Genomic DNA, 18,077 nt, shown 5'->3' with positions numbered 1-18,077 from the left:
GGTTTCTTGATTATCAAAATCCCTTGCAGTAAAAAAAAATGATTGTTTATTCATAAACATAAGACATTCTACAGATGCTGGAAATCTTGAGCAACACACACAAAATACTGGAGGAATTCAGCAAGTCCATAAGAACAAAAGACCATACACCAGAGCAGCAGAATTAGGCCATTCAGCATGGCTGATTTATTATCTCTCTCAACCCCATTCTTCTGCCAACTCCTCATAACCTTTGGTGCCCTTACTAATCAGGAAGCTATCAACTTTCACTTTAAATACCTGATAATTTGGCTTCCACAAACATCTGTGGCCATGAATTCCACAGATTCACCACCCTCTGACTAAATATATTCATCTCTGTTCTAAAAGAGATGTTTCCTGACAAGACCCTTCAGCAGGATTTCATGAGTTCTGATAAATGGTCTTGGCATTAAACTTCAACTGTTTACTTGCCTCCACAGATGCTGTGAGACTTGCTGAGTTTCCCTAGCAATTTGTGTGTGTTGATTTGTTATTCAATTCACAGTTAATTATAAAGTACAGTGGATTCTGGTTAATTGGGCTATTAGTTAATCCGGGCAGCCACTTATTTGGGACAACTCTTAAAGAAGAACAAAAACTAATTAAGAAAATAGCTGGAATTCCCTTTGATTATTTGGATTTCCTTTGCTTATTTGGGACACTATGCTGCTTACTTAGGGCAGGTTTCTGTTGGCAAACTGTTTCTAATTAGTGTTAGACGCATGCACTTTCGTGGCCGTTAGACTCTACGTCGTGCTTTGAGTGATAAGTTTTTAAATAGAGTCAGTTGCATGTGTGTGTGTTCAAAAGTAGTGATTTTTGTCACTGATAATTGGTGAGAAATAGTATTAAGACAATTCAGAACTGATTTGCCCACTGCAGTTTCAAGTACTCAGGCTTGGAGATGCCAGAAATGGCCAGGAGTGAAAATGAAAAGATTTCACTACTTCAAGAAGTTAGGAACTACAAAGAACTTCAGGGTATTGACAATCATCTTGATGTTACTATGAAATTGGTGATTTGGAGGATGTAATCATTGAAAGTTTGTTTGATGGTAGTCCATTATCTACACTAGGTGTCTGCGCTGATTTTGTTTGTTTACAGTTAATCAAAAGAATGCAACAGTGTACTCTGAATGAATTCTTCTGTGGATAACTACTAAGAACTAATTCAGTTCAATAGATACATTTAATGTCAGAGAAATGTATACAATATACGTATGTTTGTACATCCTGAAATTCTTTTTCATCGCGAACATCCACAAAACTGGAGTGACAGAATGGATGACAGTTAAATGTTAGAACCCCCAACCCCCCCAACTCCCCCATGTATAAGCAGCAGCAAAGCAATGACCCCTCCCCATCAGCAAAAAAAGCATCCCTCCCAACCAATCACTCAGGTGTACAGCAAAGCATCAACAAAGACACAGACTTGCAGTAAACCAAAGACTATCGTTCAGCCAGTAACTCGACAAACCACAGGCACTCTCTCTCCCTAATAAGGGAAAACGAGGTGTCCCTGTTTCACAGTGAGAGGAAAGACATAGCAAAGCAACTCGCTGATTTATGGTGTTCAAAACCTGTTGCGTCACTTTTTCTGAACTCTGTGCCCAAAGGTCTCGGGTCTCTGGGCACGCAGCCAGCAGCCAGCTCACTGCTTACGATCTTCCGCCTCCGATGATATATCAGGCGGCTGCACCGGCCTTGAATCCACCTGCCTCCAGAGCCGTGAAAATCCGGCACCCTGAAGGCGCACTAGTCTTCCAGGCTGCATCCATGGCATATCGAAAAGTGGCCGGTCGTGAGGCCCTGAGAGCGAGTCTCATTTCTGCAAAGAACTGAAGTCAGTGTGTAGCCCCAAGTCAGGGTCTTCAAAAGAACCTTGAAAGGGAAAAAAAGAGCTATCAAAGATAGAAATAGAGCTGTTTCCGGAGGTGCAGGCAAAGGAGTCACCGTTAGGCACCACCATCCTCTTAAGCTCACAGTTTTATAGTACAGGTACTGTAGTAGTCTCTTCTTTTTGGTAGGTGATTCTCATTCGTAGTCCGGGCCATTGTTCTCAATGGCCTGGACACTAGCTAATAGTATGCTGGCAAGAGGGTAGTTGAACCCACACTGCTTCAGCTGAACCCACTTACCGTACCTCCAAGGTAAGTGGCTGCGCTTGGATGGTCCTGAGATACCTGGAATGAAGCCACCTGGACAGGAAGGTAAGTGACTCCTTAAGTACAGACCTAGAAGAGCTGGATGGATTGACCGACTGGAAGGGAAGTGATTATCTTCCAGTGATGAAGATGTTAGCAGTATAATCAGACATTCGAAAGAGGAATTGTTCATCTACTCAGTGGCAAAATTAATCATTCCCATCACAATTGCTTAGCACAGTAGACATTCACCAATCTTTCTTCTACAATTAAAATAGTTAAATATTACTCTATTTATAATTAAAAACTAGAATCTTGCATACCTGTGTGTGCACCTCAAAGATATTTAAATGTTTATGCTGTGTTTCACTAACACTAACTGCTAACAGAACTTAAAATGCCTGAACCTGTCATTTCTGCTTAGCCTAGAAATTCAGACCTTTAGGACTGGTGTTTGCAAAGCTATGTTTCTGAATATTGCTCATTTTTGAAGTGAGAATGTGATTGTCTCATTGCAGCACTCCAGAAATTCATCCAGTATTTCCAATCTAAACGTTCCATGTGTCTGGATTGTGGTTACCATGACATTCACAGGCAAAATATTGTCCTTCCCTGTGGCGCAGGAAATTAAATCACGTTATTCCAAAGTGCACTGGCAGTTAGACTCTCCCAGAACACCCAATCTTTCAGAGAGCTGCTGAGTCTGTGTTTATCAGCACTCTCTTCCTCACACATCCCCAAGTCCCCTAAGAACTGGTCCCTGAGCTGGGTTCTCAGCAATGCTTTTTGTATACAAGTCGTAGTATGCAATGCTACTGAATTTTGTATGAAGGAAACTGTGTTGCTTTGATTCTTTGCTGGGCTTTTGATGATGAAGATTAACTTTTATACTGCTGACTGATTTATGGTTGTTTCCAAACCTTTCTGTTCAGGTATCATGATTTGTGGTCTCAGTACTGCTTTTTTACCATCACTGAATCAAAGTCCTGGAACATTACACTGAACAAAACTGTGTACTTTTCACCAGAAGGAGTCCAGTAGTCAAAGATGATAGATCAGTGCCAACATGCAGGCTATAAGACATAGAAACAGAATTAGGCCATTCTGCTGATGGAGTCTGCTCTGCCATTCAATGTTTTGAAGAGGAGCTAGGGATGGATAATAAATACTGGTTTTGACAGTGATGACTTCATCTGATAAATGAGCATATAGTAAAATTAAGTGAAGACCATTAGATCTATAATATTTGCCTGAGGGAAAGTACTTTCAAGAGTACTTAAAGCAATTGTGGAATTCAGGGATATCACAGGTGAGAACTGGAGCTGACTTTTATGGTGTTTTGGTAGAATTGTTTTCTGACCTGTATTCACTATTACACACAATACAAACTAATTATTACCATGCTGTTAGTGAAATGACTGTGGAACATTGAGAAATCTTAAGCAATAAATGTAGGAACACCCTTACACTGCTGCCTTCATCTTCCAGGATTCTGCACATTCACTTTTAAGCAGGTCTTCAATCTTCTTGCATGGAGAAATACCGAGAGAAATATACTCCCCCCCCCCTCCCCCATGCACATCTCAAAATGTGCATTTTTCTGTTGTGTTCCGGTTAAAAGCTGCACATAGCAAGTTATAGTCAGGGAAAGACCCACAGGTCATCCAGCTTGTCTTATGAAATTGGTTGCAGGTTGCTGTGATGCCGTTCTTACAGGTCCAGTATGATCTTACGTACTTCCCTGTAATAAAACTGAGTTGGGTCATTTTACAGGTTCAGATAATTCCATTTGTAAGATAATATACCATGACAAATCAGTTGCTCTAATTATTGGCAGTTTCTGCCTCTCTCTTGTGATTACATTGAATTTACTCTCAAATTCCATCAATTCATTATGCTTCTTCACAGAACAAGAGCAGTCAATTAAGTGGACTACGAGAAAGCTACTGCATGTAGCACAACTTGCACCCTCAACAGAGAAATAATCTACAGAAAAGAATATCACAGACTATAAACATAATTCCCAGTTCTGAACTCTGTTGTTTTTTACAAAACATAACAACTTTGCAGTAGTTTTAAGACCTTTTAAGTTTTCCTGCAGGGTTCCAAAGCAAGCGATGCCACGGAAGTTCAGAGTTGATTGCAAACTTATAGACTCTATGGTGCATGAGGTGTTTCACTAGATTGTCGATGCTCTGCTTGAAGGCCATTCTTCAAATTCTGGTGTATAAAATGAGAAAGATATTGCTAATTAGGATTGTCCGTATGATACTGCTTAATGAAGTGGCTTTTCATAAAGAGAAGATTAAACAAGTACAGAGTATAATGGTGGTTTAATATATCCACTGTTCCCAATGTGGTTGACTGTACTCTGATGAGACCTGTTGTAAATTGGGGGACCACTTCATCAAGCACCTCCGCTACATCCACAAAAATAGAATTTCCTGATGGCCAAGCATTTCAATTTCCATTCCCATGACCATTCTGATATGTCGGTCCATAGCTTCCTCTTGTGCCAAGATGAGGCTACCCTCAGGGTGGAGGAGCAACGTCTTGTATCCCATCTGGGTAGCCTCCAACCTGATGGCCTCAATATCGATTTCTCCTTATGGTAAAAAAAAGTTTCCCTCCTCCTTCCTTCTTCTTCTATGCCCCACTCTGGCCTCTTCTCACCTGCCCATCCCCTCCCCTTGGTGCCCCTCTTCCATCCCTTTATCCTATGGTCCACTCTCCGCTCTTATCAGATTCTTTCCTCTGCAGCCCTTTAACTATCCCACCCAATTGTCCTCATCTATCACCTTCTAGCTATCCTTTACCCCCTCCCCTACCTTTTGATTCTGGCACCTGCTCCCTTCCTTTCCAATCCTGAAGAAGGGTCTCAGCCCAAAGTGTCAACTGTTTATTCATTTCCATAGATGCTGCCTGGCCTGCTGAGTTCCTCCAGCTTTTTGTGTGAGTTACTTTGGATTTTCAGCATCTGCACAGACCTCCTCCTGTTTAGGGTATAATGGTATCTGGCGGTTTTGACACAGAAAAGGTGACATACACAGGGTGGCCTGGTAACACAGTGTTTTGCGTTGCAGTCCCACAGCTCAATGATTCAGTTTCAGTCGCAGTATTGGGGCCTGACTTTGTGGAGATTGCACATTCTGTCTGTGACTGCATGCATTTCCCCCAGGCATTATTACTACTTCTTCAATTGAGATAAAACTAATTTAGTCCTGTGTACATAAATGTTTCCCAGTTTTACCCTTTAACTAATACAATATATCCAGCTCTGGAGCCGATCCAGTGGGGCTTCGCTGAACCACGCAGCCAATCCCTAAAGAAGTGAAGAGATTAGCTGCAAGTACTTTATATTAGCATATGTCATGGAGTAACAGAGAGATATATCATTAAAGTAGGCACTTCGGTCTGTCATGTTTGCACCAAGTACGCAACACCACAAAAATTGGACTAGAACCCAAATTTTTGGAGCTGAAAGGCAGAAGATCTAGCTGTACCACTCCTCTACTATGGTACATCTGTAAGTCAGCCCAGAAGATTCAAGCATAAGCTAATCAAAGTATATTATTTTGTTTATTGTAGACATTATATTTACACGAACACAAGCGCGCGCGCGCACACACACACACACACACACCCCTCTACCTCCCAAATGAAGGGGCATTTCTGTTATTAGCTAAGATGCAATGAACTGTGTACTTCTATAGTTTTCTGACTAAGTGTAAGTGTATCAGGATGCTTAGCTTTAATTAATGAACCGTGTTACTCATTCAGAAGTAAAGCCATCATATAATACTATTGAGAAGTTCATAATACATCAATCCATTCTAGGCATCCAAAGAAGAGGTCTCTTTATTTGCCATTCATTTAATTTCTTTTGTATATTAATTGCTTAAATTAGTTTTCATGCAGCACACTGTTGTGTAACATCTGCTTGATTTGCTTCAAAGTAATTGACTAGATTGGGCTATGTTGTTCCATTGGCAGTTCTCCAACCCTCTGATGCAACTAATGTTCCACCAACCTTCACAGAACTACCTCCTTTTATGTGATTATGTATCTTCTTTTGGCCTCCTTTTACAAAATTGCTGTATAATTACAGCTTTGAAAGACCTTTTGGTCTTCCAAGCATCTGCAGATTTCCACAAGTCTGTACTTTACCAAAGCCATGTAACTTGTTGAATAGTACAACTTAGAAGGAGGTTATTGTCATAGTAAACCTGCTTTCAAAGTTCAATAGTTTTAGTTCTAATCTCAAGTTCTTTCCTGATGCTCCTGTTTTTTTTCCTAAGAACCATTTAACCAATTTCCATTTGAGGAGGTATCCACAACACTATAGATAGTGCATTGAAAATTATAGCCACTAGTCTGCATTTACAAAAGAAAAGATTACTTCTGTTCCTTTTATAAATAATAATACTGGCTTAGGAAACAATTTTTACTCTTATCTAATCCCTTCATTACTTTAGTCAATTAAGCCAAATTTCCTCTTGGTTTAATTTCCAAGTTTCCAAATTCCTCTGCTCTGATGATGAGGCATCCATTGGTCAGAGTTAACCATGGATATTGTGTCCTAACTTTTAGATACACAAGCCTCGACAGTATGATATGGAGAGCAGGATGTTGCCCATGTAGCAAGCTCCCCCTCTCCATGCACTTGATGAACCCAAATGAATGACATGGACCAATACAGTTTGGTAACAGCAGCATCACAAGAGTTGCCAGTAAACATTGAACTCTTAAGTTCTATAAAACTCTACTGAGACCATGCATGGAGAATTGTGTTCAATTCTGGTCACCATATTGTAGGAAGGACACGGTAACTTTTGAGAGGGTACAGAGGAGATTTATGAGGATGCTGTCTGGACTGGAGGGTATGTCTTATGAAGATAGGTTGAGTGAACTAGGGCTTTTCTCATTGAAGCAAAGAAAGATGAGAGGTGACTTGATAAAGGTGAACATCATAAGAGACATAGAGTGGATAGCCAGCCCCTTTTTTCCTAGGGCAGCAATGGCTAATAAGAAAGGGCATAATTTTAATGTGAGTGGAGGAAATTTTTGGAACGATGTCATAGGTAGGTTTTTTCACACAGAACAGTAAGTTCCTGGAATGCACTGCTGGGGGTGGTGGAAGAAGCTGACATATTAGAGACATTTAAGGGACTTTTAGATAGACACCCATGAACACCACCTCACTATCTTTGCTCTCTTTTTTGCACTACCTATTTAAATTAATTATATATGTATATTTATAATTGAAATTTATAGTATATTTTTATGTATTGCATTGTACTGCTGCCACAAAACCACAAATTTCATGATATATGTCAGGGATATTAAATCTGATTCTGAATCTTGGTGAAAGAAAAATGAAGGGCAACACGGGAGGGAAGGGTTAGGTTGATCTTGGAGAAGGTTAAAAGGGCCTGTAGAGTACTGTACTGTCCTACGTTCTATGTTTTCTGTTCATCCAACTAACTCCCATTGAAACGCTCCCTGTGGCTTGTCCATGGTCGTATATAATTTTTCTTAACAACTTACTTTTTTCGTAGATAATTAAAGTCATCTATCATTTTCATAATTTACGTAATCATGCTCTTTCCACTTATTGTTAGTCCACCAAATAATTTTCTTAGCCCTAACCAAATAGATTCATATTCCACACCATCTGCTCTCATATCACTACAGTCTAAAGATATACACTGCCAATCATGATTTTTTTCTCAGTCTCTTCTTCCAGTTTATATTGTACTTAACTATTTAGCATCTAGTCTCATCGTAGTTTATACTAGATCTCTGTTAGTGTTATGTTATTATAACCAACTCCAGCAATTTTTACTCTTAGCTCAGGATGATGGATACTTGCTTAAAATTACTTAAAACTAGTACAATCTCTCTAGCAGGAAGGCTATTCTGAGTAGATTCCTAAGTAACAGCCTAAGGATATGGGCACCATCTGATTAGTTTTAATAATTCTCATTATTATTCCATTTTCCTATATTGCTGGAATCTTCTGCCAAGTTAGATTGTTTTCCCCTTCTGACTTCCACATTCCTTTCACTATTACACAAGTGCAACCAAGTAGCAGCTGCCCCTCTGATATGTTGCACACTGATGCCTAGACTGGTCTAAGCCAGGACCACTCTAATCCAGTCTTAGAAATGTCTGAAATATAGCAGTGGGAGTCTGCCACTAGCTCCTTGAGACTGTTGCACCATCCACACAATTGTGGCTGATCATCCAAATTCAGTACCCTCTCTCAGCTTTCATGTTAATGATGACAAATAGCTATTCCATTGAGATCATCTTTAATTCCTTTTGTTGGTATAGACCAGTTTTACTTGATCTCCAATGGGACAAGCCATATGGATGAAGAAATCATTGTAGTCACAGAGTCCAAATCTGCACCCAATGTCACACTGACGACTCCACAAAATGTAGCAAGGTTTCTTTACTCTTTTGAAAACTCCTCATAAGGTCCCTTACACCATTTTTCTACTTCCATGTGAACTTCCTGCACCAGCATACCTAGATTCTTCATTTAAGTATTTATTTTTCTACGCTTCCTATCAATCTCACATTTTCCCAATTATGATATGTCTTCACAGCTCACTTTCGCATCTACTCTGCATCATCAGCAAAGATAGATGCCTTATACCCTCTCCTGTCATCATTTTGCAATTCATTATGTTCTGTCTCATTGTAACTGTTAATTGCTGGTGGGCCAGGGGTATAATTAATAAAAATGGGAATGGATCTTTAATTGGTTATTGGGTCTGTCATATAATTAGCCAGAGCTTATCATATGCAGTATGTTGCTCCTTGCAAAGGGTTGTCTGCAGTTCATTTCTTTCACATTTGTGTGTGCGTGACAAAGTAACAGCAATAAAACATGAAATGTCATCTTTATCTGTCACCAGTCTGAAAGGAATTGTTATCATGAGAACATGAATACAGGTACCTTCAAATGTTTAAGAACTGTTTGCTCTAATTGTATCTACAATTTCTAAAAGCAAAACATTGCAGATGCTGGGAATCTGAAATGAAACAAAACACTGGAAGTAGGTTAGGCAGCATGAGTTGAATAGTAATCTGAGTTACTGTTTTAGGTTGATGGCTTAGTCGAAGGTAAATCAAGTTTTAAGATGATGAGAAATGTGGGGTGGTGGGGAGGCAGAGGGAACACAAAGAGTTACAAACTGCCTGAGGAAATTGAATGACAAAGTAGTGATGTTGCAGAGCGAAAGTGAGTGTTAAAGAGATGGACCCAGAAGAGATTTCAGTTGGGAAAGCAGATTAACTATCTGAAATTATTCATGAGTGATGCAAATCTGTAAATGTGAAAGGAAAAAGCTGGTAATATTTATCTCTGAAATTATTAAGGACAATACTTCATTGAAAAAGCTTAGGAGGTTGATGACGGGGTTGGACTTGGAATGTGATAAAAGAATTATATCGGCAGTAAACCCAAAACTGTGCTTGTGAACTGAACCAATGTGTTCGACAAAGTATTTGGTATTTTCAATACTTATGTAATGAATAGTACCAAATACAGAATAAATCTTTTAGAGCAATTTCTAGAAGTTATTAACCTCTGGAAGTAAATATCAGATGATTAGCAAATTTTGATAAACATTCCTGTTTATTTAAATATTATTAAAACATGTATTCCTATTTATTAAAATTATAAAATGGCAATATCTCAAAACAAAGTGCAGCCAGTGATTAAAATTTGGGAAAAAAATCTGAACCACTTCATCTCACCTTACCAAAAACTAACAATTGAATTATATTTGCAGCTTTAACATTATTTTGCATAGATATTTCTCTTTAATGTCACAATCACCTCTATCAGTAGACCAGTGGAGTACTGGAATCCCAGCCATGGAAAACTTTAACAGTCGATGCCACTTTGTTAATAGAAATCTGATTATCATATGTTCTCCCATTAATTTATATGCAGAGCTGTTAACACAAAGAGATCTGAGTTTTCTGAGCAAGGGTTATAGATAAACAAAGGAAATAGCAAGAGTTTTAGACCATTCGCTGTTTGAGCCTGATCCAGTCATCAATACAATCATGATTTATCCTATCACCCAATATGACATATCTGCTTCTAGAAATTCTTCTTATCCTTAAAAGTCTTGGCCTTAACAGCCCACTGGTTCACTCTTCTCTGAATGAAAACATTATCCTCACCTTTCTCTTCTAATTCCTGTGCTATGACTTGAACTCTTACCCTAGGCACCTCAGCCAAGGGAAGCAATCACTACATAAGCCATCCCTGTCAGAGCACTCGAAAGTTTGTGAACAAAGAAGATCTATTTAAACTGGCATATAAATGTCATCGAAACAGCACAAGCCATTACATAATAAATCTGTGCATGCTGGGATGACATAACTTGGATTTAAAAAATGATCCCCGTGGTTTGAGAGCTCAATTTGGATATATTTCTGCTAAAAGTTCTTCTGTGGCATTTTCAATAGTTAAGTAGAGATTTTGTTTTAGCTTGCTTCCAGGTTGTGAGCTATTGGTAAGACTTCTCCTTAAACACCTGAAATCCTTGGGATCACTGGTGTTAATTAAAGAAAAATTATCAAATTAACTCAGTCAACAAATTGTAATTATATGTTTAAATTGGAATAGTATGTTATTTGGAAGGGATGTTGCAGTCAAGATAGTCTTAAAAGATCCAGGCAGAACTGTAAAGGCAATTAAAATTTCAAAGTTAAAAGTAAATTCATTATAAAAGAACAGGTACATGTATGTCACCATATGCAACCCTGAGATTCAATTTCTTGCGGGTATTCACAATAAATATAAGAAACACAATGAAAGACCGCACCCAACATGATGGATAACCGACCAATATGTAAATGACAAACTGTGCAGATACACAAAGAAAGAATTTTAAAAAAAATAATAAATAAGCAATAAATACCAAGAAGATCAGATGTACAGTGGTTACACCAAGAAAGAAAATGTTATTTATTTATGCAAAAGAAGAGAACAGGAGATATGAGTATATTTCTCAGCTCACTTAAACCACAAGTATATCTGTAGTTAACCTGACAGCAAAATGGGAAAGATTCCCATTTGTGAAAAGAAATTTTTAAATTGTTGGTACCAAATAGAAGTAGTAAACAAGTGCTGGCGCTCACCTGTGGACATGTTACCTAACCCTGGCCCTTCTTCTTTGTTCTTCATCAGATTCACTTGCCCTGGATGTGGCTCTGATTTCAGCAGCTGTGATAATTTGTCTTGCTGTGATGGTCATGATGTGTGGGATCTGCAAATGGTGTCAACACAAGCTGGTAAGCTCAACTTCTATGTTAAGTGGTTGATTCAACACAAACACTACTACATGTGGGCAGTATTCTCTTTAAGTAGCTTCAAGAGAGATGTCAACTCTTTTTCAATACACAATATTGAATAAAGTGCAACATCGAGAAAATTTTGAATAAAATGCAATGTCAAGAGAACTCTCCCCTTGTTGCTCATTGCTAAGTAGACATTGATGACAATTATTGGCAGAGGATATTTCAGAATTCTTGATAATTTTTGCAAAATGATGATCATAGGATACATGTAGTTGGTGCATGTGTGAAATAATGTTTGTATTATTGAATTGAATTGACTTTATTTCTTACATCCTTCACATATATGATGAGTAAAAATCTTTACGTTATGTCTCCGTCTAAATGTGCAATGTGCAATCATAGTAATTTATGATAATTTATAATAAATAGAACAGTCAATGTAACATAGAAATACACTCAAATTAGCGTGAGTTAATCAGTCTGATGGCCAGGTGGAAGAATCTGTCCTGGAGCCTGTTGGTCCTGGCTTTTATGCTGCGGTACTGCTCCCCGGATGGTAGCAACTGGAACAGTTTGTGGTTGGGTGACTCAGGTCCCCAGTGATCCTTCAGGCCCTTTTTTTTACATCTGCTTTTGTAAATGTCCTGAATCATGGGAAGTTCACAACTGGCCACACCATTCTGTACAGAGTCCTGCGATTAAGGGAGGTACAGTTCCCATTCCAGGCAGTCAGGATGCTCTTAATTGTGCCCATATGGAAAGTTCTTAGGATTTGGAGGTCTATACCGAACCTCCTCAACCGCCTGAAGTGAAAGAGGCGCTCTTGTGCCTTTCTCACCACACGAATGGTGTAACAGGAATTATGATTATGACAGGAATCAGAGATATTTAAGTTGAAGAAATTACTAAAATATGTCAAGGAGATGTTGGATGAAGCAAGGTCATTGAAGCACCTTCAATAACTCCAAAAGACTGTGGTCTGGTAAAATACTGAAAGGCTTTTATTCGCTGTACAATACGAACTCCACGACCTCCATGGTGAATGTCTGCCCCCGGACTGAGGGGGAGGGGCAAGGCAAAACACCTTTATACAGGACTCTGTGGGAGGAGCCACAGGGGCAGTCAGCAGAGGGGCGTGTCCAGACAGTTAACCCAGTTACAACATATATATATGGTTTACCACAGTCATGTAATCCACGAGGCAAACCAAGGCTGTTTGTGATTAAAGCAATTATTTTTCTTACTTGAAAGGGCATCTAAAAACTCTGATACTGAGAATATAATGATTTTAATCACAGATGGATAAAACAAAATGTTATGAACCATAGGAGAGATAGGTGCTCTGGTTTCTCACTGGAATTGTTAGCTCACATTTATCATTGCCCATTCATTTCCAATCTTAAGCTCTTCCATCGCTATCATTCAGGCCTGACAACTGCTGCAACTTTGTTGCAACAATTATTTCTTCTCATATTACTAACCATCTGTTGTGATTAAAAGAACAAAGACTTTTTTACCCGTGGGCTAGATCTTGGCACCGTTTCAGTGCCTTATGTCTTGTGTCTGTACTGTGGGGTTGTTAGTTTAAATCGAATTACCATGTTTTGTTCTTTGTGCGACTTTTGGAGAAATGGCAAGCAGCCCGAAGGTTAATTGCAAGTTTAACTGAATGCCCCCTTGCATTTCCATTGATCTTAATATTAACAGATTATTATCTTCTAGTTCTGCAGTTATTCATTATTTTATGAGCAGGATTCATTTTTCTAAATTCTAAGCATCAAACATAGAAAACAAAAGATAACTGCAAAGTGAATTTTCTGACATTAGAACATAAGCCGAGGCAGGACATTAATGGACTGTGTCTAAGAGTGATTCTTTAATTGCTATTGCTGAAAAAAGTAGCTATAGTGCACTGTTGAGTTGAGGATGATGAACAAAAAATTTTATTTGAGTGGAACAGTAACTCAGTGTAGAACTGTTGATATACATTTTCCCTGTGACGTCATTGGTTTCCTCCCATATTCCAAGGGAGATCTTAGAGAGGTAGACAAAATTATGAGAAATATAGATAGGGAGAATGCATACGAACTTTTTCTTTACAGGTTGGGTGAGACAAGAACTAGAGGTCAAAGGATTAGGGTGAAAGGTTGCTTCATATTGCAGGTGTTTTTCTCTTCACAATTCTAGTAGGTTTTTGTCAAGCCACTCCTCCAGCTTGTAGCCACATCGATGGACTACTGGACTGTGGCAAAGCCGTCCTGGATCTTGGTAAGAGAGCATATTTGGACCAGATGGAGGGCGTGCTGGTTGAGGCACCACAGGAACAAGCTGGGGTTTGTCGGGCACCTCATCAGTGTAGTGTCTGCGCAGTTTTGGCATGTCGACTTCTAAGTCTATTTCTGGCTATCTAGTTTTTTTTTCTGGTAGCCGTAGAGAAGCCCAGGAGGAGCAAGGTGGGGTTGTTGATCAGATCTCCACTGGGGGTGGGGGTGGGTGCATGTTGGTATGCCCAGCTCCCAAACAGACTGACTCACCTCTGCCCCTCCCTGGCAACATTGCATCATGAATCAAGCCAACTTTAAATATATACTGACTTGGTCATTGCCCAGGATAAGAATGATGAAAGGTGAAATATTGAAAGGGATCAGTAAGGGAATTTCTTCATTCATAGAGTGGTGCGAGTGCGGACTGAGCTGCCAGCAAAAGTAGTAGATACAGGTTCAATTACAACATTTAATAGAAGTCTGGATAGGTGGATGGGACTAGACGGAAGACCAGGCTGCCACAGTCTAGATGGCCTATTTCTGTGCTGTAGTACTCTACCACAATGACTCAAAAACTCTGGTTCAGTGTATAATGTGTGGAGGAAATTTTGCAGACAACTTTTTAAACCTGTTTGACAATACACAGCAGCTGTCATTCTTACTAACACAAGACCAAGTAGGCTAGGTCTCCTTCACTCAGTGGGTTTAGAATATTGACCTCTGGAATCCTATCTTGATGAATCAAGAGTTACATTGCCACTATCATATTACCAGGGCCTAGAAAATGTTAAAGATTGGAAGGGGAACCATGACTCTATGACTATTTATCATGTAAGAAGTAACTTCTTCAGCTTCTTCAACTGAAAGATAATGTCAAAGTGTGTGAACATCAGTCTGTGATTTTCCTCATAAATTATGCTTGCACCCATCAGCTGTGTCCAGGAAAAGGGTAAAAGCAAACTAGCAAAAGTATAATATTATCTTATCATACTGTATAGCCTGCAGCCTGACTTTATACATTAGGGAAATTACCTTGTTTTTATGCATCTGCCAGTATTTGTGTCCCAGTCTCATACCTTCCCACTATCTCCATTACTCCGTGTGTTTCTTTAAAATGCTTCTCAAAATGCACCTGTCTGACAAAGCTGTTACTCTCTTTTAATCTTATATGCTATTCTTGTCTCCGGAGAAACACTTAAGTGGTATTAAAGGTGCTATACAAATACAAGTTCTTCGTGAACATGAATAAATAATATTTTGGACAGAAGTTTCTCTTAAAGATGACTCACACATTACCCCTTCATGTTACCATTCATTAACCCCATCTCTTGTTCACATCTAACCCTTGCTTCAGTTTGTACCAGTACAGTGGATTCCAGTTAAGTCGGACATATCTGGACAAGTACACATTGGCCCAATTAGACAAAGTTTCATGGAAATAATTAAAAAGATGTAAAAAGACAAACTGAGCAACAAAGTATGTATTTAAATGAAATACAGAACAAATTTAAACACTGTTAATACTACTACAGTACTATAAAACAGCATGTTAGTTCCTAATATGTAGCAATAGAGAAATTCATCCACATTATGTTCTTTTGATTGTAAATGAACAAAAACAACACAGACACCTAATGCAGGTAATGGACTGCCTTCATACAATAGTGTTGACAATTGCATCCTCCACATTTTCATTTTCCTTGTAACATTCAAGATAATTGTCGATAACTTCAAATTCTTCATGGTCTCCAACTTGTTGAACCAGTGAAATTGTTTCATTTTCACGCCCGGCCATTTCTGGCATCTCCAAGCCTGAATGCTTGAAATTGTAGTGAGCAAAACAAATCTGAATTGTCTTGTTGCTTATTTCTCGCCAACTGTCAGTGACAAAAATCATTGCTTTTTGGACACAAACACATGCAGCTGATGCTGTTTAAAAACTCTTCACTCGAAGTATGGTGTAGTGTCTAATGGCCACACAAGTACTGCAACTGATTCTAGTTAGAAACTGTTCGATAATCGTCTCCTGCCCCAGTTAAGTGGCATTGTGTCCCAAATAAACAAAGGTAATCCTGGCTATTTTCTGGATTAGTTTTTGTTCTTTAAAGTTGTCCCAAATAAGCGGCTGACCCAATTAACTGATGGCTGAAAGAACCGGAATCAAATATACATATTTTCTGTTTATTATAATTATTTCTCTGCCCTCTGGTGTTCATCAATGGAAGAACAAGCTGAACACTCAGATTTGAGCTATATACAGTATATTTTTCTTTGTGACTGTATGTTTTTCTGAAATTGTCACCATATGTGCTATTTGTACAAAGTGCAATGTGCAGTGTATTGTGTGCTGTTGGTAATGTGTTCTAAGCCTTGGCCCCAGAGGAAAACTGTTTAGTTTGGCTATATTCATGTATGCTTGAATGATAATTAAACTTGAACTTGATTATTTAAATTACTCAGATTAGTGATTATATTTATGAGTTTTATTTTTTAGTTAACGTGTGAAAGTAATCAAACTTTCCATTCTACTGTGTGTGAGTTTTATATGTAGAGAATATATAGCACAATGAAAGGCAGAAATTAGTTTTGACATTGAAAAAAAAATGCACTCTTGCATGGAGTCAGGGCCTTGTTTTATATCTTTGCCTTAGGTCAGCAACTACCAGTTGTTGACAGGCGACTCCATTGTTCAGAACACTGGAAGAACTGGTGATCAACAGCCATTACAAGTGCTATCACCTGAATCAGAATCAGAATTAGGTTTAACATCACTGGCATCCTGTAGGTCATGCAATATGTTGACTTGCAGTACCAGTACATTGCAATAAATTGTGTGTGTGTGTGTGTGTGTGAAGTAGTGCACAAAGACAGCAACAGAAAATAAAAAAAACCTGAGGTAGTGTACAGGGATTCATTGTCCCTTGAGAAATCAGATGATGCTAGGGAAGAAGCTGTTCCTAAAATAGTAAGTGTGTGTCTTCAGCCTCCTGTATCTCCTCCTTGATGGGGGCAATGAGAAAAGAGCATATCCTGGATGATGGGGCCCTTAATGACGTAAGCTACCTTTTTGAGGCATCACCTTGTATGTCTTCCCTTTATGCCAGGACCAGAGTTCGATATGAAGATTTCCAGCCCATTGTACAATTGGTACAATTAAGTGATTTTCATTGCTGAAAATGGAATTTGGAATAAAGAATCATAAAATAAGAGGTTTTCAAAAATATAATCAAGAATGAAATCTAGAGCAGTCTTATCCAATAAACCCCTAGTGAATTTTCGTTCAATAAGAATCACAAAGTATATGGAGCAAGGACAAGTAAATAATATAAGAATGTATCAGCCATGATCTAACTTACTAGCAAAACATGCTTAAATAATTGAATGACTTGCTGGTGTTTCAATTTCTTATAATCCTATTGCTGTATTGGTATTTTTATAGAATTATAAATTTGACTGTATAAATCCTTTGAACATTAAGAATTGATTGGTAATGACTTCCACACTTTAAGGTTTACAGTCCATGGGTTCAGATTTGCAGACAATTTTGCTTTGATGTTCAGTGGGAAAATGTATAATTTTAATATTGCAGTATCTGGTCTACACCACTGGAGGATACTGTAGCTTTACAAAGTGCATTAACAATGTCAAAGAGTGCACATAAGCACTATAATTTACATTTATTATTTCCAATCTGCCCATGAATAATTACCAGATATTAAATAGTGCACTGGTTTTTGTAAACTTCAAAATTACACTGCAGGAGAAGTTAATCTGGCCATCATGATCTTGATTAAAAGTTAATCTTGATTAAAACATTCAGTAGGACTATAATCCATTTATGTGGCTTTCAGCAAAGTGTATGTTATACCAAGTTTCTATACGGAAAAAGGGTTCAATTGATACTTAAATGTGTTCATGGAAAAGGCTCTACCAGTAAACATATTTGTCCATGAATATGTCTAAATATCAATTGAATCCTTTCCCTTGTGCTTCAGAATGAATCATTAACTTTTGAAATGAAGAATAATGAGAAGGTGAAATTCAGGATTACATCCAATTAAAGGTCAAAAGACAAAATTGTGGAGGTAATATAATGTCAACTTTTTATCTTCTATTAACTTAATCTTGGATGTGAATTGACTTGTGAGATTTTGTTTGTGGACAATCGTTAAAAAGAAAATTAAAAGTGAAATTTAATTTGGAAGAAATGAAATTGTGGTGTTGATTATCTAAGAGCTCAATTATTAGCTCTAATAAATAAGGTCAGATAAAGCTTGGAAACAGAAACAACTCAGTTCTATTCCCAGTCCATTCTGAGTTTA

At 38.3% G+C, this 18,077-nt stretch overlaps 1 protein-coding gene across 4 annotated transcripts in view; it reads left to right on the top strand.

The window, feature by feature from the left end:
• Window positions 1–18,077, top strand: part of LOC140205152 (synaptotagmin-7-like) — a 553,316-nt gene that overhangs the window by 277,493 nt on the left and 257,746 nt on the right. For all 4 annotated transcript variants that reach the window (XM_072272427.1, XM_072272426.1, XM_072272425.1 and 1 more), the window contains exon 2: window positions 11,382–11,485. In XM_072272427.1, the coding sequence (XP_072128528.1) occupies window positions 11,382–11,485 (104 nt within the window). The remainder of the gene's footprint in view (window positions 1–11,381; window positions 11,486–18,077) is intronic.

The sequence above is a fragment of the Mobula birostris genome, chromosome 11, assembly GCF_030028105.1.
Source record: "Mobula birostris isolate sMobBir1 chromosome 11, sMobBir1.hap1, whole genome shotgun sequence".
NCBI classification, from domain to species: Eukaryota; Metazoa; Chordata; class Chondrichthyes; order Myliobatiformes; family Myliobatidae; genus Mobula; species Mobula birostris.
Note: the sequence above shows the minus strand (reverse complement) of the source record. Positions and strands in the feature narration are given on the sequence as shown.